At 36.4% G+C, this 26,723-nt stretch overlaps 1 protein-coding gene and 1 long non-coding RNA gene across 6 annotated transcripts in view; one reads left to right on the top strand and one right to left on the bottom strand.

The window, feature by feature from the left end:
- Window positions 1–1,025: 1,025 nt before the first annotated feature.
- LOC143660046 (uncharacterized) overlaps window positions 1,026–26,723 on the bottom strand; it is a 145,433-nt gene continuing 119,735 nt past the window's right edge. Inside the window, exons 1-6 of one of the 5 annotated variants that reach the window (XM_077133410.1) lie at window positions 18,599–19,096; window positions 17,841–17,911; window positions 11,063–11,147; window positions 9,053–9,179; window positions 8,667–8,765; window positions 1,026–7,074 (exon numbers count right to left, since the gene is read on the bottom strand). In XM_077133410.1, the coding sequence (XP_076989525.1) occupies window positions 5,381–7,074; window positions 8,667–8,765; window positions 9,053–9,179; window positions 11,063–11,071 (1,929 nt within the window). In that variant the 5' untranslated portion in view covers window positions 11,072–11,147; window positions 17,841–17,911; window positions 18,599–19,096 and the 3' untranslated portion in view covers window positions 1,026–5,380. Of the gene's footprint in view, window positions 7,075–8,666; window positions 8,766–9,052; window positions 9,180–11,062; window positions 11,148–17,840; window positions 17,912–18,598; window positions 19,097–26,723 lie in introns of those variants that run through there. The other 4 variants (XM_077133411.1, XM_077133412.1, XM_077133413.1 and 1 more) reach the window with 4 other exon arrangements.
- LOC143660097 (uncharacterized) overlaps window positions 18,299–26,723 on the top strand; it is a 44,054-nt gene continuing 35,629 nt past the window's right edge. The window contains exon 1 of the long non-coding RNA XR_013163841.1: window positions 18,299–19,245. This is a non-coding gene — a long non-coding RNA (uncharacterized LOC143660097). The remainder of the gene's footprint in view (window positions 19,246–26,723) is intronic.

Below are 26,723 nucleotides of genomic sequence, written 5' to 3'. Positions count from 1 at the left end.
CAGGGAATGGTGTGAACAGGGAGAAATGCAACTTCCCCAAGTTGAATTCTTGATATTCTCACAAGCAGTGTGGACAACCAAAGCTATAGACTGAGCCCCCAGTCTTGGGGGTGTTCATATGAAACTTAACCCTACAAAGGAAAGGTCAAGCTTATTTAAAATTTAGGCCTACAAGTCACCCCTGAGAGCCTCTTTTGTTGCTCAGATGTGGCCTCTCTCTCCAGCCAATATGACGAGCAGTCTCACCACCCTCCCCATGTCTATGTGGGACATGACTCGCAGGGGTGTGGACCTTCCTGGCAACATGGGACAGAGATGGTGGAATGAGCTGAGACTCAGCATCAAGGGACTGAGAAAAACCCTAGAATGAACTGAGACTTAACATCAAGGGATTGAGAGAACCTTCTCTACCAAAAGGGGGAAGAGTGAATTGAGACTAAGTGAATTGATATCAATGGCTGAAAAATTCCAAACAGAGTCGAGAGGTTATCCTGGAGGTTATTCTTATGCATTAAGTAGATATCACCTTGTTGTTCAAGATGTAGTGGAGAGGCTGGAAGGAATTGCCTGAAAATGTAGAGCTGTGTTCCAGTAGCCATGTTTCTTGATGATGAGTGAACAATGATATAGCTTTCACAATGTGACTGTGTGGTTCTGAAAACCTTGTGTCTGATGCTCCTTTTATCTACCATATCAACAGATGAGTAGAACATATGGAATAAAAATAAATAATAGGGGGAGCAAATGTTAAATTAAATTTAGTTTGAAATGCTAGAAATAAAGGAAAGGGAGGGGTAAGGGGTATGGTATGTATAATCTTTTTTTTTCTGTTATCGTTTTCTTTTTCTGTTGTCTTTTTGTTTCTTTTTCTAAATCGATGCAAATGCTCTAAGAGTTGACGAATATGCAACTATGTGATTATATTAAGAATTACTGATTATATATGTAGAATGGAATGATATGTTAAAGTTTTTGTTGTTAATTTTTTTAATTAATTAAAAAAGGACTTCTTAAAGTATGTCGAACATTAGGAAAAAAAATCATGGAAGGTAAGGAATTGATGATGAACACTGGAAAGGCAAGGATTAAACAAAAAATAATTGCTCTTTATTTATTGCCAGTCTAATCACAACCTTTTTATTTGACTTTTTCCAAATGGATTTCATGCTGTAAGAGAATTTGGTTATGCACTGTCTCATTTACCATAAAGTAAGCCCTCTCTCCAGTAGTATTTTGGGGGTTATTTCTTGAACGTATTTTGCCAAAACCTGTCAAGAAAAGGCTGCTAGCATGTGTAGTAGTTAGGTTCAGGTGTCAACTTGGCCAGGTGATAATGCCCCGTTCTGTTTTTGTGGACTTAAATTATCAGTATGTGAAATTTATCTATGGCTGACTACATTTGCAGTTGGCTACAGGGAATGCCTTCCATAATGTATGACTTAATTTAATTAGCTGGAGGCCTAAGAGTCACAAGAGAGCAGTTCAGCATACCTCATCTCAGCACTCCCAGCTCAGTCCAGATGTTTGGAGATGCAGGAAGGCATCGCCCTGTGGAAAGCCGTTGGGACCAAGAAGCCAGGAGAGAAGGCCAGCAGATGCTGCTGTGTGCCAGTGGTGATCCCTGCCCCCAAAGTTGGGAGAGGGTGGAGCCGAGAAAAAAGTAGCCTCTCCAATGTCCCCCAAGATTGCAACCACTGCAGTGTTTGGAGAGAGTAAAGCCACTGCATAGGCCCTTAGAAAGTGTGGGACTGCTGCTTTCTATGACCTCAAGGATAAATGACTCTCAGACTTTGAAATCCAATGGACTTTGCCCTGCAAATTTTCACAATTGTTTGGTTTTGGTGACCTCTGGGTTCCTTCTGATTTCTACCTATGGTAATGATAACATGTATCCTGTAACAGTCCCTGCTTTGCATATTGGCAACAGATACATTGTTCTGAGTTTCACAGTCCAGAGCCAGAAGAGAATTTTTGCCCTAGAACAGACCATTCCTGTAGCTGACTTTGTTGAGATTTCATAGTGGTTTTAACTTTGTAATGTTACTGAGATGATCTAAGGCTTTGTGATATGATAAAACAAAATCTGAAATTTCATACTGAAATGAATGCATTTTGTATATGGAAAGACCTACTGCATTGTATGGAGGACTGATGATAGTTGCTAAGTTGACAAAGGGTGGACATGTGGTAGGGTCAGTGTCAACTTAGCCAGGTGATGATGCCCCATTGTTCTGTTTCGTGGACTTAAATCACTAGTATGTGAGATTCATCTATGGCTGATTACCTTTATGGTCAGCTAAGGGGAATGTCATCCATAATGAGTGTGGCTTAATTTAATTAGTTGGAGGCCTAAAAGAGGTCAGAAGAGAGCTCAGCAGCTCAGCATATCTTATCTCAACACTCACAGCTCAGCCCAGCTGTTTAGAGATGCAGAGAAGAATAGCCCTGGGGAAAGCAACTGGAACCAAGAAGCCAGAAGGCCAGCAGACACTGCCATGTGCCTTTCCACATGATAAAGTCAGATGAAAACTAGCTGCCTTTCCTCTGAAGAACTATAAATTTTTAACTAAATAAATCCACTTATTAAAAGCTGATCCATCTCTGGTGTGTTGCATTCTGGCAACTTTAGAAAACTAAAACAGCATGTGAACCTGTTACTTGGTAAAGGTATTATCAATGACATTTTATTATAGCACATAAAAGCCTACTTACATTTCATTATTAAAATTTTTCTCTAAATTTTTAAAGCTTAAGTTTGGCAACAATTTTAACTCCTGAATCACAAATTACTGAGCTGTAAAGTCATTGTTTTCTAATATGAGCAAAGTGTACTTCAGAGGTGAAGAGTGCATGGCCACAGTGGTATCATAATGGTTGCACTGATGATATATGGAGGTCTAATCTTTCTTAGTCATCCGTTTGTTTTTTGCAGTTTTTAAAATGGTAAATTAAAAATTGGGTTATACTTTTACAATATATATCTACATCTATTGTTATTCAAGGTAGAATTCATGGCCAATATTACATTGTGAAGAGAACTGACTTGGATTAAGTATTTATTTATTTATTTTTCTTTATTTTTTTTTACATGGGCAAGCACCAGGAATCGAACCCTGGTTTCCAACATGGCAGGTGAGAACTCTGCCTGCTGAGTCACTGTGGCCCACCCTAAAGTATCTATTTAAAACAACATTATAGTCAAAAGCAAAATGCATTGCATATAGAAAGCTTAGGAATTGTCTTGGGAAACCTTTGTATGTGTTTAATAGCCAGTCGATTCAAAAGTCTTGAGTTTGGTAGATACGGTCCACCAGATATTTGGAACTAGACACAGAGGAATCTCAGACATTTACTGCTTGTCAGCTCACTCTCACTCTTCTTCACTCACTAAACATCAACCGAAGGCATCATTATTCACTCCTGACCACCACACCTAATTCAATGATTGACTGGAAATTTTCCATTTAAATTTTTATTTTCAAAGTTTTTATTTTACTAAGTGTTTTGTAGTATGTTCTTTATGTATCTAACATATTTCATTGTTTGGTAATTATAGTAAATATTTCTGAAAGTGTAGAAGGAAAACATAATTCATAGCTTATATTATTCAAAATCATTGCAAAAGGCCCATAAACATGAATTGTTAACAATTAAGTGGGTTTTGAAAAAATTTTATATTATTCATAAATCCAAGATAGAAGTTGCATTGGTGGTGTGAGTTTAAATTATATTTGGGAAAATCAGTCAGGGTTATTGAATGGGCTAGGAACACATTAGTATTCCCGTTTAAAGTAATGGAATAGAGGCTGTTAATATATGCATTTGATAAATTCACTATTCAACATGTTTTCAGGAATGGAATAAATTTAGATAATGAGTAATAGCAGTTGGTAAATTTGGTTTTGATTTCCTATTTAAGCCAATTTATAGTATTTATAAGTGGTGCTCTCTTAGCTAACATTCTATTGATAAATACTTTTGTATTATTAGAAAATGTGGACTATGTAACTTCTTATGTAACCTGTTGTAGATTTTTTTTGAAAATGCTCAAAACTCCTGCACTGGTCTGAAAGTATTATTTACTCCAGAAAAACCATGTTTTAATACTGATCCAACCTTGATTCAAAAATTGCAGGCTGGAAACTTTTGATTAGATTATCTCCATGGAGATGTGGCATGCCCAATTGTGGCTGTGACCTTTTGATTAGATGGAGAAGTGGCCCCACCCATTCCAGGTGGGTCTTGATTGGTTTCCTGGAATCCTTTAAAAGAAGAAACATTTTGTAGAACTTAAGAGTTGACCGAGAGAGCAGATGTAGAGGCTTGGAGAACAACTGCTTCAGAAAACAGAGACATGGATGTTTGGAGATATCTGGAGATTCCCTGTGCCTTCCCATGAGATGATAAGCAAGCTAGAACCTAGAAAAAGCCAAGGGAAGCCAAGAGATGAAAGGCAGCCCCAGAGAAGCAAAGAGAAGAACCCCTACAGGAACACAGGCTGAAAGCAATGGAGCCCAGAAGCAATGGAAAAGCCAATGCCAGCCACGTGACTTCACAAGGTGACAGAGGTGTTCCAGACCCACTGGGCTATCTTGAATTAAGATACCTTTTCCTAGATGCCTTAGTTTGGACATTTTCATAGGCTTAGAACTGTAAACTTACAATTTATTAAATTTCCTGTATAAAAGCCATTCCATTTTTGGTATATTGCATTCTGGCAGCTTAATAAACTAAAACAACTCTTAAAATAATTTCTATCATAAAGTTACTTTCCATTATGAATTTTCCAGTGAGGCCATGTTTCTGAGTTCTGAATGGAAGCCATCATACTATACATTTCAAAGGTTCTGCTGCAGAATGAATTATTTGTTGTTCAAAAAGGGAAAGATAGTAATGGAATGCTTACATCTTTTGACTTCACTCATAAAATAGTCCTACCATTTGACTTCTCTAATAGCATTTAATTATAATGATGATAGCAGTGATGACAGTACCATTGAACATTTCTCTCCAAAGAGGGTAACATGTATTAAATCAATCATTGTAATAGCATTATGGCATTTTACAAATAAAGAAACTGATAGGTTAAGTAATTTATCCAATTTCACAGGAAGTGGTGAAATGGAGATGGTGCTTAGTAAGGGGTATGTGCCAGCATTACATTCCATAGTTACTGAGATTTTTAAAAATGTTCAAGGGTTTACAAAAGTCATTACTACATTCATTAACATAGGTTTTCTAAAAATACATCAATTCTGAACAGAAGCAAAAATATGTTCTCAATTCATTACAATCAATCATAACATGATTACTCTAACATTCCAGAGCAATTGGAGACAGGTGAAGGCTTTCTTACAGTAAATCACATTCATTGGCTTTCTCAATTATGAACTTTCAGATGTTGAGTAAGTTGTGAACGACGTTTAAAGTCTTTCCCACACTGGACACACATATGAGGTTTCTCACCAGTATGGATCCTCTGATGTACAGTTAGCTCTGATCCACGACTAAAGGCCTTCCCACACTCCTTACATTCATAGGGTTTCTCTCCAGTATGAGTTCTCTGATGTTCAGTAAGGTGTGAGCCACGAATAAAAGCCTTCCCACATTGCTTACATTCATAAGGCTTTTCACCTCTATGAATTCTCTGGTGTTCACTAAGTTGGGAGCCATAAATAAAGGCCTTGTCACATTCCTTACATTTGTAGGGTTTTTCTCCTGTATGAATTCTCAGATGATACGTAAGTTGTGTAGCACGAAAAAAGGTCTTCCCACATTCCTTACACTCATAATGTTTCTCACCATGAATTTTCTGATGTTGAGTAAGAGATGCACCACGAATAAAAGCCTTTCCACATTCTTTACATTCAAACGGTTTCTCACCGGTATGAATTCTCTGATGTTCACTAAGTTGTTTGCCACACATAAAGGCCTTCCCACATTCCTTACATTTGTAGGGTTTTTCACCTGTATGAATTCTCTGATGTTGAATAAGATTAGAATTACAAATAAAGGCTTTCCCACATTCTTTACATTTATATGGTTTCTCACCCGTATGAACTCTCAGGTGATAAGTAAGCTGTGACCCACGAATAAAGGCCTTCCCACACTGTTTACATTCATAGGGTTTCTCACCTGTATGAATTCTCTGATGCTCATTAAGTTGGGAGGCACATAAAAAAGCCTTCCCACATTCTTTACATCTGTAAGGCTTTTCCCCAGTGTGAACTCTCTGATGATAGGTAAGATGTGAGCCAAGAATAAAGGTCTTTCCACATTCCTTACACTCATAGGGTTTCTCTCCACTATGAATTCTCTGATGGTAAGTAAGTTGAGAGCCAAGAATAAAGGCTTTTCCACATTCCTTACACTCATAGGGCTTTTCACCACTATGAATTCTCTGATGGAGAGTATATTGAGAACTGTAACTGAAGGCTTTTCCACATTTCTTACATTCATAGGGTTTCTCCCCTGTATGAACTCTCTGATGTTCAGTTAACTGTGAACCACGAATAAAGGCCTTTCCACATACTTTACATTGATAGGGTTTTTCATTAGTATGAATTTTTTGATGTTGAATCAGATCAGAACTACGACCAAAGGCCTTCCCACATTCCATACACTCATATGGTTTCTCATCAGTTTGAATCTTTTGATGTTGAAAATAGCTTGGTGCTTTACTAAACGTCTTCCTGCGTTTCTTAACTTCAGAGTGTTTTTCTTTATTATGAGTTTTCTCATGTTGAGTAAGGCATAATGGATAGCTGAAAGCTGGTCTATATTCCTTATATTTATACAATTTTTCCTTGATAGGAATTATGTCATGAAGTGTATGGGATGTGGAGTGGTTCTGAGTGGCCTTTTCTTCACAGGTAATTTTCACATGCATGAAAAGAGGTCCCTGATTTCTCTGTTGACTCTTAAACTGACCTTTGCATTCTATATTGTCTTCAGGACCATTGTACTCAAGGTTATGGCTGATGGATTTTTCCATTATCTCCCAATGGATAGACTCCATTTCATAAGTTCCCTTTTCTGGAGATGAATTCTTGGACTCATATCTGTATTCCAAATCTGTAAGATAACATGAAAGCACTCTGTTGTTTTTGTTTTTTTCCAAGAGAAATGAAACTTCTAAGGAAAAAACAGCAGATGAAATTAAAATAATTCCCATAAGAAAATCTGTACCTTTCAAAAGTACTCAAATGGGTCTTCAACAGTTAACTTACTGTCTCACTGCATTTTTTACTGCTGGCTTATTTTTCCCCATTTCTTTTTAAGTCTCACTAATAAGATTTTTGTTCCTCTCATTTCCAAATCTACTTTGTCTAAATCACCAATATTATCTTGCCAAATCCAAGAGCCAATTCTTAGCATTCATCTTTCTGGACCTCTTAGTATGACCTTTCACAGTTAACCACTCCCAACCTTTGTCATTTGGCTTCCAGTGCCTGCATTTCTGATTAGTTCCTAGATCACAGGTAACTCCCTTAAAAAAATTTCTTTTGCTAGATCATTTTCCTCTTCCTAACTAAATGTTGGATTGCCCACCAGTTTAGTGCTGGGACTATAACTCTCCTTCATGTAAATCAATTCCCACCATGATTTCATTCCATCCCACAAACCACAGATTAATTAACACAGATTAATTCTGTAATTATTTCTTTAGTTCTGATTACTCTCCCCTGTTTCCAAATGCTTATCAAACTTTTCAATGTGGATACCTAATAGAATGAATGTAAAATGCATTACTTGGGTTTTCTTCTGCAGTCTTCTAAACCATCAACTTTTTTCTATTTCTAATCCATCAACAAATCCTACTAATTCTACCTTCAAAAGACAACCAGAAGCCACACTCCATTCCAAGACAGTTATCTAACATAGACCCCTGAGTTAATCCTCTAACTTGTTTCCTACTTACATTCCTACTCCAATTCTTATATAATAGTGATCTTAAAATCAAGTTCCTTTATTCACCTGCACAAAACCCTCCAACATCTTACTGCCTTAGCTAGAATATAATCTCAAATTCTTGCAATGGCCTTCAAGGCTGTAACTGATCTGATCTCTGCCTACTGCTCAGACCTCGTCTCTAATTTCAACTTTCACTCACCTGCTCTAGCCACCCTGACCTTCTTACTAACTCTCAAATGAGAATTCAGTCCCGATTCAAGGCCTTTACATATTGTTCCCCCTGCCTGAACACACACTATCCTGAGTGTTACAAAACTACTTTTATTCAGGTCTCAATTCAAACTTTACCTTCCCTGAGAGGCCATCCCTAAGCATCCTAATCTAAGAAAAAGAGTTAGCTTTCTATAAACATTTGCTGGCTAGAAATCCTGGATTAAAGGCAAAAGAACAAATGGGGAAAAACTCAATTCAATGAATTAGTAAAGGACTGTCCCTGAAAGAGAGCAAAGGTAGCTATTGATTAAAACAAAAGGGGAACATAAGAGAGGGTAAGAGTAGTACATGGGAGTGGGAGGAAAGTTCCTTTGGGAATTCAAATTGATACAGCCTCCCTGCTCTACCTAACTCTCAGGACTTCTTTCCACAGGTCTTTGAGAGAACTTCACACTAACATCTCAACAGTCTTTCCTCCTTACAGATCACCTACATTATTACCAGCAACAGCTCTCCTGTATGACCAGGCCTTTATTCACCTGAGCTCTGTCTTCTTGTCATGGCTCTCACCACCATCCAGGGCTCCTTCCCTTGCTCCAATAAGGAGAGCACATCTGGCTTAGGGACTGAACATCCAGCTTAGGAGAAGAGAAATGGGACATGGTCATGCCACCAAGCATATTAGATTCAAACTTCATTCATTAATCATCAAAGAAGAGAGACATTGCTAGGAAATGACAGAGGAAAGTACAAAAGTTTGAAGATGTGAAAGTCTGAAGGATGGAGAATAAGAAGGTACATAGTGGAGTTATTTCTACATCTTCAAACATAAACCTTTCCTTAGGGAACAGAAATAAAAATTTCACAATAAAGGAGGCAGAAATTATAGGAGACAAAATCTGAATACTGTATAAAATGATTTTACCCAGTGAGATTAAGTTGCTGTAGTTCTCCAACATTACATCTCTGTACAAGTCCTTCTGAGCACAGTCAAGGCATTCCCACTCCTCCTGAGAGAAGTCTATGGCTATATCCCTGAAAGTCACCAACCACTGAAACAACAAATCCATTCAATATTTATGAAAACATGGGTAATGATTTTAAGGTAAAAGGAGAAAAGGTGGAGGAGGACATGGAATGAAGGGGGTGACAATAAACAACAGGTCAATGTTGAAAACCTGTAACATTAATAATTATCAAAGAAAACTGGGTGCCTAATCCATAGTATCAACATACTTCTTGATCATTCTTATTGCCACAGACAAAACCTCCTATGGACAATTGGACAATTCCACTTTCCAGAAAGGTCCAGGAACAAAAAGGGAAGGATAACTGCAGTTTCCCAATTAAAACAAATATTGTACCTAGTCACAAAGCATATTAAAATTTCAAATCTCAATAAATAATAAATTCTCAATAAATATGACTTCTCCTTCTTCTTTAAAGAAAAAAGATAAACAAAATTGATGGAGTATTTCCAGACAATTTTTACCAAATCACTAGGTTAGAAAACAGAATTTGGACATAAGATGTTTTGAAGGCTCAGATACATCATGTTGTCACAATATAGTGTCATTGAATATTTTCCCTTTTCTTTTCTTTACTTTCTTTTTTTTTTTTTTTACATGGGCAGGCACCAGGAATTGAACCTGGGTCCTCTGGCATGGCAGGCGAGCATTCTTGCCTGCTGAGCCACCATGGCCCGCCCTATTTTCCCTTCTCTTAACAAAGCCTATACTAGATGTATGATCTTCCCATTCTACCACTCTAATGATTTGCTCGCTTGTGAGTATTTAAATTGGATAAATTCCTTAATGTCTTTGAGCTCTAAGGACCCCTAATTCTCAAGAGAGTATGTACTGGCAGGTATTACTTGCTCCCACAGTAGAATGTCACTACTAGAACATTTTTTAGGGTAGGCTATCGCAATCTGATGGATTGTTCAGGTGCGCACAAACATCATTCAGGAGTGGCCTATCCTGGCCAACTCTAATGTGAACCTGCCTGCTGATCATATCTCATTGGTTCCTGGGCAAGAGAGGTATGGTTGTGGAATAATGCAAACCCCTCCCTCATCTCCAAGATCTGAAGATTATCCTAGATTATCCAGGTGGACCCAATGTAATCACAGGAATCTTTAAGTGAAAGAGGGAGGCAGGAGAGTCAAAGGAGATGTGACAACAGAAGCAGAGGTCAGAATGATGAAAATTTGAGAATAGAGGGTGGGATCACAAGCCAAGGAATGTGGGTAGCCTCTAGAAGATAGAAAAAGCAAGGAAAAAGATTCTTCTTTAGAGCCTCCAGAAGAGACACAGCCCTGCTGACACCTCGATTGTAGCCTTATGAAAACTGGTTTCAGACTTTTGACCTCCAGAAGTGTATGATAATAAATCTGTATTGTTTTAGACCACTATGTCTATGATAATTTGTTTAGCAGAAGTAGGAAACCAATATAAGTAAGGAACAAGATTTCTCCTTTCTCAGTACTCGGTTCCTCCTGACATCTTAAAATCTCACAGAAAATGTTACCATACACTGAGATTGGGAACTCAGTCTCATATGCTATTACTTTCAAGTGGAAAATAAAAGTTTATAGAGAAAATAAAAGTTTCCCATGTGTCCCATTGAAATACTCATCTCTGCTTCATCAAACTATGATATTAGTGGTTTGTACTGCTCATTAAGGCTACTGCCAGAAGATTGTGCATGTACGAAACAGAGATTGAATGAACATCTAACACTGTGGTGAGGTGAAAAACACTTAAAGAAGAATGGGGCTCCTTGCTATTATCACTGACTAGAATGGTAGAAATTTGGGAGCAGTTCTATTTGGGACTAGGCAAAGCAAGAAAGTTCTGGGAAAAATATATCCAGTGTTCACACTGCACAACAAAATGACTGCACTTCAGGAAGGTAAGAAAAAACAGCAACTCACGTGGGGCATAGTTTTTACAACTGTCGGAACTGATCAATTTTCTGGTTCCCTTCCAGGAGATATGCAGGGTCCTGAGAAGTCAGAACTGGAGAAGAAAAATAAGTTATGAGATCAGGCTTGCCTCAGTGCCCCCAAAAATAAGCAAATCAGAATTACCTTTCCTCGTCTGCTCTGAGGAAGTTTAGATAAATCTCAGCCATCCCTTCAATCCAATAAAAGCCAGTTATAGCAGAAAGGATTTAGGCCAGCCCTTTCCTCAAACCTCATGATGCTAAACAAAACCTTGGTGGGTGCTACTTACCCAGGACATATTTTCCTCCACAGTAGGACAGCGGCATACATCCTCAAGAGCACAGCTACCTCAGACTCCACATATTAAGCAAGGCACTTTGCTCCCAAATTTTTCATCCAGGAGGGGGCTTCAGAGGCCAAAGTACAGCTTTTTTTCATATATCATGGACATTAGCCAGACTCACAGAAACTTTATAAACATGCCAGAGTCAACAGGCCCAGAACTGTCTCTACTAGAATACAAATGCCTAAGTATATGGAATCACAGCCTCATCCTAATCTATAATTTCCAGAATCCTCCAGTCAAGCATACCTAAGTTCCTTATCATGACCATTTTCTTGCCAGCAGTGTGAAGGCTGGAGAAGAGCTGAGAATGTGCTCTTTGCATTAATATTTAATTATCAGCACAAGCCTGTGATCCCATCTCAACAAACGAAACCAGCTCCGGTAAATTATGTTAGTTGCCTAAATTCAAAATGAGAAGTGGCATAGCTGAATTTTAAATTCTGTCAAGATGAGGAATTACCTGGGCTGCTGGTTTACTCTCCCAAAACCCACCCTGTAGAAACCACAGAGGGAAATATGATTATGGAATCCTGGAAGCAAAAACTAAAGAAACTCCTGGTGAGATGGAAGGCTATTCTAAATGGTGTTGTGGGGGTATGATTAGAGGATTGTAAGAGAGAAGTTAGGAGAAAGCAGGTTAAGTTCTGTTCTAGGGAGATTCTCATAGTTGGGCTTAGGATGACAGCTGTCTCTAGAAACTGGGACATAATCCTCAGAAAGAAATCAATTATCCCAATTTGGAAATGGCAAAAAGGTGATTGCTTGATTCTTAAGATAGCATGCTTGAGCAGGCAAAGTATAGCCCTTTGGCAAACTGCCTGTTTTGATAAAGTTTTCTTTCAACAACAACTTGCTCATTCGTCTATGGTTGATGTGTACTACTGCACAGTTGAGTAGCTGTAAAGAGACCATATGGTCCACAAGGTTAGAAATACTTACTATGTGGCCTTGTACAGAAAAAGTTTACAGTAACAGAGCAGTTTCTAAGATGCCTGGTAGCAAAAAAAAGTAGATTCTTAATATTTAATTGATCTTTATCAAAACTCAAAAACTCTTGGAGAATGTATTTTTGTTTTTATAGTATATTTAATTATCTAATTATCAATCCACAACTTATAAAGATGTAGCCCAGTAATGTTAGAGGGTAAGCTCAAGAAATAGAGAAGGTGTTAGCTTTATAGCCAGGTAGAGAAGGTAACCCCAAAGGTGCAATGAAATTATCCAATTTCTATCTGTCCTAGGGATTTTATTTTTCTCATTTGGTACACACATATATTGTACACTCTCTCATTTTGTATATAAATGGAAATCATCAGCCATTTCTGTCTATTCTGCTGCTTCTCTCATTAAAGAATTAAATAAATAATAATTTTTTTTTGGCATGGGCAGGCTCTGGGAATCGAACCCAGGTCTCCAGCATGGCAGGTGAGAATTCTGCCACTGAGTCACCATTGCACTGCCCAAAAATAAACAAATAAAATTTTATGTGGCACAATTCTGTATATTTACCAAAAAAATCACCGAATTATACCCTTAAAATAGGTGAATTTTATGGTATATAATTATACTTCAATAAAGTTACTTCAAATGAACCAAAGCAAAGAAAAAACAAAACAAAACAGAGTTTTTTATGTGAACCCAAAACAAGAAAGGCTAGAGATCTAAAAAACATAATCAATGACAGAGATTTTATGGATATCAATCTAACTTTTTATGTCCAAAATAACAAATATACCTTCTCTTTAACTGCATATGTAATAACTACTGACTATAGATCACAGGGAAAATCTTGGTGATTTCCATAAAATAGAAGTATTACAATAGTCTCATCACAATATAATAAAAATTGAAGTTAGTAACCAGTTTGAAAGGGCTTTTGACTTGGAAAATAGAAGTGAAACAGCAGAATTTCTAGAAAATTAGTGATAATGAAAACAGTACATAAAATCTATGGGAGAAAATTAAAATAGCAAATAAAGTTCACAGCCTTAAAAATTTATCAGTATAAATGAAAAAGAATGAAAAATAACAGATTAAATGTAAGAAAAAAAGCAACTATGGAACATACACCAAAGAATAAAATATAAAAAGAGATGTTAATTAGTTAGAAAGAGAAACCCTATTAAAATAAAAATATTTTTAAAAACCTGGTTCTTAAAAAAAAATTAGAACAAAAAGTTACCAGTTGGTTTAATTTTTTTAAAAAGGAGAAAGATGCACAAAATAATAAATGCCAGGGAGAAATTAGCCACTTCATGAAAAAGAAGACACTGACCCTAGTAAACCTACAAAGTTCAAACAGATCAGTTATCACAGACAGTATCTTCTGAGTTACTGGCATTAAGCACAATACAAACATACATTTTGTTGTAATTGAGAATGTTCTTCCTAAATATATACAGGTTTACTGACCAAATAAAGTAACATTACACTTACCAAATATTTAGAATGAAAAAAAAAATCTGCATTTAACCAAACTGAGTCATTACTCTGACAAACTTTATTTCAACATAACTATGTTTTGAAATATGTCTACTTAAACATATTGTTTGATAACTTAATACCTTAAGGCTTACACCAAGTCCGTATGCAAGGTATATGGGATGTGTTTTTGTTAAGGAAAAAGAGAACAGTTTTGTCTAGAGTAAAATGACTGATTATTATAGAATAAGAGAGAAGTAAATGTAGGAAAAAACTTAAATGGCTATAGCAAGCTGTAGAAAATTTTTAGAAAAATAATTTTATTTCTCATGGTCAAAGGTGAGTATGATTTGATGGGTTTGTCTATACATTTTTTTTCCTCTTCTTTTTTTCTTGTATGCTGTCTGGTGGGGGTCACATTTCATTCTTTATCCATGTGAGTATTCCCTTATTGTAGCACCATTTGCTGAATTTCTGTTTTTGTTTGTTTGCTTGCTTGTTTGTTTGGGAAGAGCAAGGACCAGGAATCGAAGCTGGATCTCCTGCACCGCAGCAAGAATTCTACTACTAAACTACCCTTGCACCCCAGTCTATACATTTTTAAAGAGATTTAGTATCATAGTGTACTAACTCCTTAAAAAAAAACCAAAAGATTCGTTCTTTTAATCTGTAATAACAGATGCTAAAAATAATTAGGTTTATTTAATACGTTAGGAGTTACACAGAAAGCACTGTCAAATCAAAAGAGATGCTGAACTTTCCCTAGGTAAAATTTCTATGGATGAAATAGTTATTAATACGAATATGTCAAAAATGAAAAAATTCATAGATATTTTCCATTGTTCTCACCATTCATGATATACATTAGCACTGCTTTGCCTGATATTATTCAACAACAATATAGTGCTAATGGTCATAATTTCAGTTATTCTTAAAAAATGTTACATGCCACAAAAACAAACCTCCTTGCCAATAACATCATTTTTGTTAGATTTCTAACCACAGTCATTCCTAATTTTTAATTTTTTAATCATCTGCAATAGTTCTCCACAGTTAATTTTGGTTTACTCTGATGCTTCTCTAAAAGTGCTTAAAATCAGCCATAGGCAAGCCAAAGCATTTCATGTTCAACAAAAGAGAGACTCTCAGATACCCATGAAAATAATGATGTCAGATACTTTGGGGTACACACTTCTAACAACATTGCTTAAATAACTTTGAGACCATACCAGTACACTAGCTCTAAGATTTCCAGTAAAGGTGATGGTTTCATGAGACTGCTCACCCAAGACCAAATGAAAACCAAATCAATTACATAAGACATAATAAAGGATGATTATAGGTTTTGTTTAAAATATTGCTGATGTCTTAATGTTCTATTGTCTAGTTATTAAAAAACCATTCTCTTTTCCCTTAAACTATCCATAACTCCAAACAATTTAATAGTCCATACTTTTATAACTAAAATTAAACCATTTATTTTTTTGCCTGTCTGATCCCTTCAAAATTAAAAAAACTTAAATATTCTTATTTTCAATGCAATATATTTGCACATGTTCAATAAAAATCCACCCTCTTTATTAAGACATAATTAAAACAATTGGTTATATAACTATAATGTCATATTTTAAAATGATGCTCATTTAATCAGATATGGCCAGACACCAAAAAAAAAGAACACAACTAAGGTTGACCTTATAGAGCCAATGCTTCCAAAGCCCCCCTTAGAAAAACTGACAAGTTATCTGGCTAATAGGGGCTTTCAGCCTTGTACGTGAATTAGAAAGGTTGCCCCAGGAACCATATGATATTCTGGAGACCTTGAAAAAAGAGGAATTCACCCAAAACTACAGGACTGCAGATAAAATCTGATGGCAAGTTCTTGACTTGACTTCATAGTCTTGAGAGGCTTTTAAAAGTCTAATCTGAGGTTATAAATACTTCCAACAAAACTCCTAACTTGGTGTTATTAAAAACTAAAACCTGACTGCGCAGGTACTTATTGAGACTCCTGGCTTTTTTCCTAGGATCTAAAATAACACCCCAAGATAAAGCCCAATGTTTGATACATACCTAAAAAGACTTACCACCTCAATAGACAATACATGGGCAGGTTTCTCCCTAGACAAGCCAGGTCTTGGTCATTAAAATAGTCTAGTAAAATGTTGAGATCATATATGCCTTTATTTGAGAGGTAACCATGACCATGGACAATATTACCAAGAACATCTGCATCTTAGCTTCAAAAAACTCAATGTTACAGTAAGCAAAACAGGGTGATCCAGTGTAAGGGCAAATATACACAACAATGGAATAGAACTGAGGGTCCAAAAATAAACCCATACTTCTAAGGCAAACTGATTTTTTTAAATTTTTTTTATTTTTTAAAATTTATTTATTAATTAAAAAAATAAAGAAACAAAATAAAACAACATACATAATCAGTAATTCACAATATCACTTAGTTGCATATTCATCATTTCTTAGAACATTTGCATCGATTTAGAAAAAGAAATAAAAAGATAACAGAAAAAGAAATAAAATGATACCCCTTACCCCTTGCTGTCATTGATTACTAGCATTTAAACTAAATTTATTTTATTATTTGTTACCCCTATTATTTATTTTTATTCCATATGTTCTACTCCTTTGTTGACAAGGTAGATAAAAGGAGCATCAGACACAAAGTTTTCACAATTACATAGTCACATTGTGATAGCTGTATCATTATTCAATCATCCTCAAGAAACATGGCTACTGGAACACAGCTCTACATTTTCAGGCAGTTTCCTCCAGCCTCTCCATAACATCTTGAATAACAAGATGATATCTACTTGATGTATAAGAGTAACCCCCAGGATAACCTCTCGACTCTGTTTAGAATCTCTCAGCCATTGACACTTTGTCTCATTTCCCTCTTCCCCCTTTTGGTTGAGAAGGTTTTCTCAATCCCTTGATGCTAAGTCTCAGCTCATTCTAGGGTTTTTCTCAATCTCTTGCCCTTAAAGGGTCCCAGATTTTGCATGTATGAAGACATTAATGTAGCCATTATAAATAGGGGCAAACTGATTTTTGATAAATGTTCCAAGTTTGTTCAATGGAGAAAGACTGTCTCTCAACGAATAGTGTTGGGAAAACTGGATATTAACATGCAAAAGAATGAAACTGGACCACCCTAACACTACATACAAAAATTAACTAGAAATGTACCAATGACCAAAATAGAAATACTAAATCCATAAACCTTCTAGAAGAAAACATAGGGGAAAACGTTTAAGACCTTGCCTTTGGCAATGGATTCCCAGATATGACATCAAAAGCATAGTCCACAAAAGAAAAAGTAGATGAAATGGATTTCATCTCAATTAAAAACTTCTTTGCATATAATATAATGCAAAAAAGAATATCAGAATATCTGATATGGATTTATTATTCACAATATATAAAGAACTCCTAAAACTCAACAACAAAAAGGTGAACAACCCAATTGTAAAATGGGCAATGGATTCAAACAGATATTTCTACAAAGATAAATAAAAATGGCCAATAAGTCAATTAAGATATGCTCAACATCATTAGTCATTAGGGAAATGCAAAATGCAAAATGCAAATTACAAAACAATGGTAATACTTCACTTCCACTAGGATGGTTATTATTTTTAAAAGGTAAGTAAATTATGGCTAGCAGCGCAGACAAATTGGTACTCTTGTATATTGCTGGTGAGAATGTAAAAAGGTGCAGGTACTGTGGAAAAAGGTTTGGCAGTTCCTCAAAACGTGATACATAGAATACTATGTGACCCGGCAATTTCACTCCTAGGTATCTATCTCAAAGAACTGAAAGCAGGGACTCAAAACTGATACCTGTATGCCAATGTTCACAGCGGCAATATTTACAAAAGCCAAAAGGTGGAAATAAATCAAATGTCAATCAACAGATGCCTGGATAAAGAAAATGCAGTATACATATACATGGCAAGTTAATACTATGCAACTTACTTCAGGCAAGTCTTTCAGACGTGCAATATTCTTTTCTTTTGTTCTGTGTATTTCCTTTAAGAAATGCAGAACTGAGGGAAGAAAGAAGATTCATAAGACTTCACGCCTTTCTCAGAGACTACAAAACACTTTAGCATTACCTCTCATAACCACCTCAACCAGAGAAAGGTTGGCGTCTCCAAAGGCGCTCAAGACATATGGGGCACCCTATTATGGTAGTCTTCTCCCCCTTTCCTAGGACCCTTCCAGTGTCAGTTATGATTATTACGGCATTCAAAAGAGCTTGGTTCTCTGCGCACAAAGATGAACAGCAACAGATGGGATTGCAAGACTCAAAGCTGGCTGAACTCTGTCCCTGTCACATGAGGGAAAAGCACATAGGCTTGGGAAGGGCCCTGCGATTACAAGCGTTAGAAAGTAGCAAGCGATCCCATAACGTAGCACAGAACACATTTCGCACCGGGAGACAAACCAATTTTTGTCTCGCAATTTTTGTTCCGCGTCCACTCGGAACCAAAATGACCGTGCTGATTTTGCCGGCGGAGCAGGGACGCCGCCAATCCGCATTAGCAAGGCCGACTTCCGTAAGGAAATAGCCCGGAGCACTAAGGCCTGGGAGGACTGTAGTTCAGAGCCTTATTCTTGTCAGTACCCAGCCACAGCCGGCACACTGGCATTCCCAGCATCATAAAAGGCACTTCCTGTTGGGTGTTCTACCTCCGTTGCGGCGTGCGGTCCCAGCGAGGCCATCCACTTACCTGCCTGCTGCAGACTGGATCCGTGTTCCAACATGTAATGGCGTAAGTGAACGAAATGGCGCACGGCCGCGGTGGTCTCCGGGATTTGTAGTCTAAAGTAAGAAAGCAACCGAATCCTGCAGAATCTAGACTCAGCCGCAGTGTACAGTACAGAATGTGCGGTTCAGAGTTGGGTTCGCTCTTCCGGTTCTCTGCCGGCTCTCTTGCTTGGAGTGTGAATCTAACCCCGCACAGTCCAAGTCCACCTATCGTTGTACTCGAGTGATTCCCCACAGGCTCCAGAAAATCCCACACTGAGAGGTTACCAGAGGTTGACACTTGCTATAATTGCCTGCGGGAAATGTAGTCCAGGACTGGAAACTGCGGAAGGTCGGGAGGTAGGGGCCAGGTTTCTCTCAGAGTACTGAGCTTGACGCAGGACCGCAACAGCCGGGTTGCTGCTCAAGGGTGACGTTTACTGCATGACTACGTGCGTGCGTGTGTGTATCACAGTGTCCTCCACGGGAAGGGGCGGGACGGAGGAGGTCTGTGTCCATGCCTGTGATTGTGATGTGCGTCATACTGTGCTTGAGACTATGAGAGAGTTTGTAAATGGTTGAGCAGGTGATAACATTTGGAATTGTGTGTGAAAAGAGCTGGCTTTGTGGGTAAGGTCTGCGATTAAACAAATGTAGTCTGCGACTAAGTATCTTACAACTTATAAAAAACGCCTTTTTGTTTGCCTGGTTGTGAGTTTAGAATAGATTCCTATGAAATTATGGAATTGTTTACTGAATGATAAACTGAGTGTTTACCTGTGGCAGTGAATGAGGGAAAAGAAGTGTGTGAGCATTGTTTCGTGAGAACGGGCATGATTGTACGCAGCTTTGCGTGTTACTGACATTTCTAAGCTTCAGTTTCTTCTGGAAGATGCTGTAAACATTTACACTTTGGAGCAGCGCTGTCCAGTTGAACTTTCTGCAGTAATGGATTCCATGTTCTTTATCTGCACTGTACATTACAGGAGCCCTAGCTACATGTGGCTGTTGAGCACTTAAAATGTGGTTAGTCTGACTGAGAAACTGAATTTTAATTTTTTTATTTTAATGAATTCAAATTTAAACAATTCTATATGTCTACTGGTCTCTGTATATGGCACAGCCTAAGATTTGGGAGAGGGGATTCTTAAGTAATTCAATCTAGCAAATAATTTGCAGAGTGAGATTTTTTTATTGAAATGTAAAGATATAAAAGGAAATGCAACTTCAGTCTTAATCTTTTTGTTTTTATTGAGGTATAATTTTCACACTGTAAAGCCCCCAAATTTTGCATGTATCAGTGCAAAAAAAAAGTATATGTATCAGTGGATCTTTACATATACAATCAATCACATATAGATCAATATAAAGAACCTTTGCAAGACAGTAGAATACTCCCTTGTGCCCATCCCCATCCTCATCCCCATCTCAGGCTCCATCCAGAAGTGACCATTATTTGGACTTTATCACCATAGGTTAGTTTTGTGTGTTTTTTATCTTAATAGGAATGAAATCTGTGTGATCATATTGTTTCTTTCAACATTATTACTCTGAGATGAATCCTTGCTCTCATTGGTAGCAATAATCCCTTCTTTTTCATTGCTATTTAGTGTTCTATTGTGTGACTATACAGGTTGGCAAGATTTTATCTCTAGAGGATCAGCTAGTAAATATATTAGGCTTTCTAGGCCAAATAGTGTCTATCATAAGATTCTACTTTTGTAGCATGGAAGCAGCCACAGATAATATATAAACAAATGAGTATGACTGTGTACCCATAAAGCTTTAGTTAAGGCCACTAAAATTTGAATTCCATTTCATTGTTAAGCATCACAAAATACTATTACTCTTTTGATTTTCTTCAAATATTTAGGAATGTAAAACCATTCTTAGCTCATAGGCCATACAAAAACAAATGGTAGTCTAGAGTTGGCCTAGGGACTATATTTTGCCATCCCTTGCTGTGATTTACTCATTTTATGTTGGTTGCCATTGTGTGGTTTTCAGTATTTTGTCTATTAATAATAAAGCTGTTATGAGTATTTTTACAAATGTCTTTTGGTAGACAGAGCATTAATTTCTGTTGGGAACCCAAAAGAGTGTAATTGCTGGGTCATAGAAAGCAATATATTTACCTGTACAGCTAGTACCCAACAGTTTTCCAAAATAGTTGCATCAGTTTACAGTTCTACCAACAATAAAAAAGGTTTCCAGTTGGTCCATGTACTCTTGCACTCATGTTATTGTCAGTCTTTTAAATTTTGCAATACTGCAAAATGTGATTTTTTTCTTTGACTCTTTTTTTCTATTAGAGTAGGTTTACAGAAAAATTATGCTGAAAGTGCAGAATTCCTATATACTCTCGCTTCACATACAGTTTTCCTTAATATTTTGAATTAGTGTGGTACCCTTGATACAATTGATGGAACAATGTTATTATTATATTGTAATTATATTATTAACTATCGTCCATAGTTTACATTAGGGTTCACTGCTTGTATTGTGTACGTCTATGGTGAGTTTTTAAAAAATGCTTATCCTGGTACCATATATATATAAAACCTAAAATTTACCATTTTAAGTACTTTCAAATGTACCACTCAGTAGTGATTACATTCACAATGTTGTGCTATAATCATTACCCTCCATTACCAAAAATTTTCTATCACCCCAAAAAGAAACTTTATACCAATTAAGCATTAACTTCCCTTTCCCCACCCCCACCTTAGTAACCTATACTATTCTACTTTCTGACTCTGAAATTGAATATTCTAATTCTTCTGAGATCATTTAATTGTCCTTTTGTGTCTAGCTTATTTCACTTACCATGATGTCTTCATGGCTCATCCATCTTATTGCATGTATCACAAATTCCTTCCTTTTTGCAGACGAATAATATTCCATTGCAGGTATATACCACATTTGTTTAACCATCCTTCTGTTGATGGACATTTGATTTACTTCCGCCTTTAACAATTACCAATAATGCTGAGATGAACATTGGTGTGCAAATATCTGTTCAAGCCCCTGCTTTCAATTCTTTTGGGTACATACCTAGCAGTGGAATTGTGGGGTCATATGGTAATTCTATCTTTAACTGTTTATAAAAAAGACTCCAAACTATTTTCCACAGCTGCTGCACCATTTTGCATTCCCACCACCGATATATGAGGGTTCCTATTTCTTTGAATACTCACCAACCCATGTTATTTTCAATGTCATTATTGTGGCTTTGATTTGTATTTCCTTAATGGCTAATGATGTGCATATTTTCATGTGCTTATTGGACATTTGTACATCTCCTTTAGAGAAACGTCTTTTCAACCCTTTTGTCCATTTTTAAATTGGTTTGTTTCTCTTTTTGTTGTTGAGTTGTAACAGTTCTTTATATATCCTGGCTATTAAATATTTTTCAGATATATAGTTTCCAAATTTTTTGCCCATTCTGTAAGTTGTCTTTATACTTTCTTAATAAAGTCCTTGTATGCTTAAAAGTTCTAACTTTTGGTGAAGACCCATTCTCCTTTTTCAAGATGTTTTTGGATATTTGGGGCCTCTTACCCTTTCATATTAATTTGATAATAGGCTTTACAATTTCTTTAAAGAAGGTGATTAGAATTAGATTGGGATTGTGTTGAATCTGTAAGTAACTTCAGGTTAGAATCGACACCTTAATACTCTTTATTCTTCCAATCCATGGAAAAGGAATTTCCTTCTATTTACTTAAGTTTTCTTTATTTATTTCAGCCATGTTTTTTAGTTTTCCATACATAATTCGTTTACATCCTTGGTTAAATTTATTCCAAGGTAATCTGATTCTTTTCATTGTAAGAGGAACTATTTTGTTGACTTCCTCTTTAGATTGTTCATTGCTAACATATGGAAACACTACTGATTTTTGCATGCTGATCTTGTACCTCACCACTTTGCTGAGTTCATTTATTAACTCTTGGAGCCCTGTTATGGATTTATCGGGATTTTCTATGTATAGAATCATATAATTTGCAAATAGGGAAATTTTAACTGCTTCTTTTCCACAAATGCCTTTCATTTCTTTTTCTTCGCTAATTGCTGTGGCTTAAACTTCCTGTACAGTGTTGAATACCAGTGGTAACAGGGGTATCCTTGTGCTGTTTCTGATTTTAGAGGAAAAGCTTTACATCTTTCTCCATTGAGTAATATGTTTGCTGTGGGGTTTTTTGTATGTGCCCTTTATCATGTGGAGAAAGTTTCCTTCTATTCCTAGTTTGCTAAGTATTTTTTATCAGGAAATGTACTGGATTTTGTCAAATGCATTTTCTGTATTAATTGAGATGATCATGTGGGTTTTTCCCCTTATGTCCTTTTAATGAATACATCACGTTAATTTAGTTACTTACATTGAATCACCCATGGGTGCCAGGGATAAATCCCTCTTGACCATAGGGTATAATTTTTTTATACTTTTTTTTTTTTTTGCATGGGCAGGCACCAGGAATTGAACCTGGGTCTCCCGCATGGCAGGTGAAAAGTCTGCCTGTTGAGCCACCATGGCCCAGTGTAGAAGCCAAGAGTTTAAAGCAAGACCTACAGAATTTGTTGCAAGCTGCTGGCCTCAGGATGGCAGCGGTAGACTGTGGCGATTGTTATGTAGAGCAGTCTGGGAGGAAGAGAATGTTTACCCCAAACAGTTATGTTAAGTATGAAGAACACTGTGAGATAAGAATCTTGCTCCCTCAGGAAATGCCTGCATATCTATTGACATCCTGTGGTATATAACTAAGATCTGGTTGAAAAATAAAGTTGTCTGAAGTCTGTCTGAAGTAAACTCAAGCTTCAGACCCCCTGAGCCCGTCTGTGTCTTTCTTTCTTTCTTTCTTCCTTTCTTTCTTTCTCATCATTCCTTAATATCCTTCGAACTCCGTTTCTACAGGAAGCAACAGCCCAGCAAGGGACATAAATTTTTTAATGTGCGGTTGGATTTGGTTTGCTCGTATTTTTGTACTGAGGATATTTTTGTATCTATAGTCATAAGGGACATTGCTGTGCAATTTTCTTCTCTTGTGATATTTTTGTGTGCTTTGGTATTAGGGTAATGCTGACCACATAGAAGGACTTAAGAAGTATTCCCTCTAAATTTGTTTGGAAGAGTTTGAGAAGGATTAGTATTAATTCTTATTTAAATGCTTTGTAGGATTAAACAGTGAGCCATTTGGTCTTGGGCTTTTTTTGTTGGAAAAATTTTTTTATCATCTGTATTTTTTATTCCAATTTTATTGAATATGCACACCACCCAAATCATCCAAATTATATTGGCTCACAGTATCATCACATTTGTGTGCATACATCCCCATGATCAATTTTATAACATTTTTTATTCTAGAACAGAAATAATAATAAAAAATAAAACCCAAATCCTCCCATACCCCTTCTCCCCTGCCTAATGTTGACCCAAAGTATTGGTGTAGTAAATTTGTTACTGTTAATGAAAGAATATTAAAATATTACTGTTAACTGTATTCCATAGTATGCAATAACTATGATTTTCCCATATATCCCTATTATTACTTTTTTACATGTATAGTAGTTCATACAAGAGTGTATTTACGTACATGACTTTAAACAATCACTTTCAAACAAATTTGCCTACAATGTGTCACTATTATTATTTATAATCCCAATAATGAGCTATCATCTCTATCCATTCCCAAACATTTAAGTTCAACTTTTTAAACAATTTTGTACATATTAGGTAACTGCTTCCACTTCTCTAGCTTCTTTCTATTTCTAAGTATACCATGTCCTAAAATTTAAGACTCTTGAGTTTACATGTTCTAGTTCATATTAGTAAAATCATATAAAATCTGTCCTTTTTGTCTGGCATATTTCATTTAGCATTATGTCCTCAAAGTTCACCTTTGTCACATGCTTCAGGACCTCATTCCTTCTTACTGATGCATAATATTCCATTGTAGGTGTTCTAGTTTGCTTGCTGCCAGAATGTGATATATCAGAAACCGAATAGCTTTTAAATGGGGGAACTTATTAAGTTGCAAGTTTATAGTTCTAAGGCACTGATAATGTTTAAATTAAAGAAAATCTATAAAATATCGAAATTAAGGCAACAAAAAGAGGTTACCTTCACTCAAGAAAGCTTGATGAAGTTCAGGATTTCTCTGTCAAATGGAAAGGCACATGGTGAACATGGCAACATCTGCTCACTTTCTCTCCAGGCTTCTTATTTCTTGAAGCTCCCCAGGGGACATATTCCTTCTTCATCTCCAAAGGTCTCTGGCTGCATGGGCCCTTGTAGTTCTCATGGCTCTGAAGCTTTTTCCAAAATGTTTCTTCTTTTTAAGGATTCCAGTAAACTAATCAAGACCCACCTGGAATGGGTGGAGTTACATCTCCCTCCAATCAAAGGTTAATATGCACAATTGGGCATGTCACAACTCTGTGGAGATAATCTAATCAAGTTCCCAACCTGCAGTGCTGAATAGGGATTAAAAGAAACAGCTGCTTCCACCAAATGGATCAGATTTTAACATGGCTTTCCTAGGGTATGTAATTCTTTCAAAGCAGTACAATAGATATATGCCAAATTTTTTTTATCAACATGTATGTTGGTTGACATTTGTATTGTTTCCAACTTTTGGCAACTGTGAAAAATGTCGCTGTGTACATCGTTGTGAAAAAGTCTGTCAGATCTTTTGGGTGTATACCAAGTAGCGGAATTGCTGGGTCATAGGCCAAGCTGATATTTAGTTTTCAGAGGAACCTCCAGTCTTCCACAGCAGCTGTACCATTTTACATTCCCACCAGCAGCTCCTATTTCTCCATATCCTCTCCAATATTTGTATTTTCCTATTTGTTTAGTAGGAGCCATTCTGTTGGGGCTGAGTTGATATCTCATTGTGGCTTTGATTTGTATTTCCCTAATATCTAATGAAGAGGAGTATCTTTTCATGTGCTTTTTAGCCATTTGTATTTTTCTTGGAGAAATGTCTATTCATATCTTTTTTCCATTTTATCATTGGGTTGTTTGTCCTTCTGTTGTTTTGTTTTAGGATTTATTTATATGAACTGGATTTCAAATGCTTATCATATATATGGTTACCAAATATTCTCTCATTGAGTTTGCTGCCTCTTCGCCTTTTTTACAAAGTCCTTTGAAGCACAGAAGTGTTCATCTTGAGGAGTTCCCATTTATCACTTATCTCCTTTCATTTCTTGTGCTTTGGGTGTAAGGTCTAAGAAGCTACCTCCTATGGCTAGGACTTTAAGATATTATCCTATATTTTCTTCTAGGAGTCTTATAGTACTGGCTCTTATATTTAGCTGTTTTCTCTACTTTGCATTAATTTTTGTATAGGATGTGACATGGGACATTTTTCATTCCTTTGGATATGGATACCCAGTTCTCTCAGACCCATTTATTGAAGAGACTATTCCTTTCCAGTTTGGTGGGTTTGGGGCCTTGTCAAAAATCAGTTGATCATAGATCTGAAGATCTATTTCTGAACTCTCAATTCAATTGCATCAATCAGTATGTCTATTTTGTGGCAGTACCATGCTGTTTTGACCACTGTGACTTTTTAATAAGTTTTAAAGTCAGGATGTATAAGTCCTTCCATATCATTCTTTTTTATTAGGATGCATTTGGCTATTTGAGGCCCCTTTCCCTTCCATATAAATTTAATAAGTTTTTAAACCCTGCAAAGTAGGTTTTAGAATTTTGATTGGTATTGAATTGAATCCATAGATCAATGTGGGTAGAATTGACATCTTAACAATCTTTAGCCTTCCTATCCATGAACATGAAATTACTTTTATTTTTCTATTTTTTTTTAACTTTTTTTATTAATTAAAAAAAATTAACAGACAAAACATTAAGATATCATTCCATTCTACATATACAATCAGTAATTCTTAATATCATCACATAGTTGCATATTCATCATTTCTTAGAACATTTGCATCGATTTAGAAAAAGAAATAAAAAGACAACAGAAAAAGAAATAAAATGATAACAGAGAGAAAAAGATTATACATACCATACCCCTTACCCCTCGCTTTCATTTACCACTAGCATTTCAAACTAAATTTATTTTAACATTTGTTCCCCCTAT

Source organism: Tamandua tetradactyla, chromosome 16, assembly GCF_023851605.1.
Source record: "Tamandua tetradactyla isolate mTamTet1 chromosome 16, mTamTet1.pri, whole genome shotgun sequence".
NCBI classification, from domain to species: domain Eukaryota; kingdom Metazoa; phylum Chordata; class Mammalia; order Pilosa; family Myrmecophagidae; genus Tamandua; species Tamandua tetradactyla.
The sequence above is the reverse complement of the archived record's forward strand: the minus strand, read 5'-3'. Positions and strand labels throughout refer to the sequence as shown.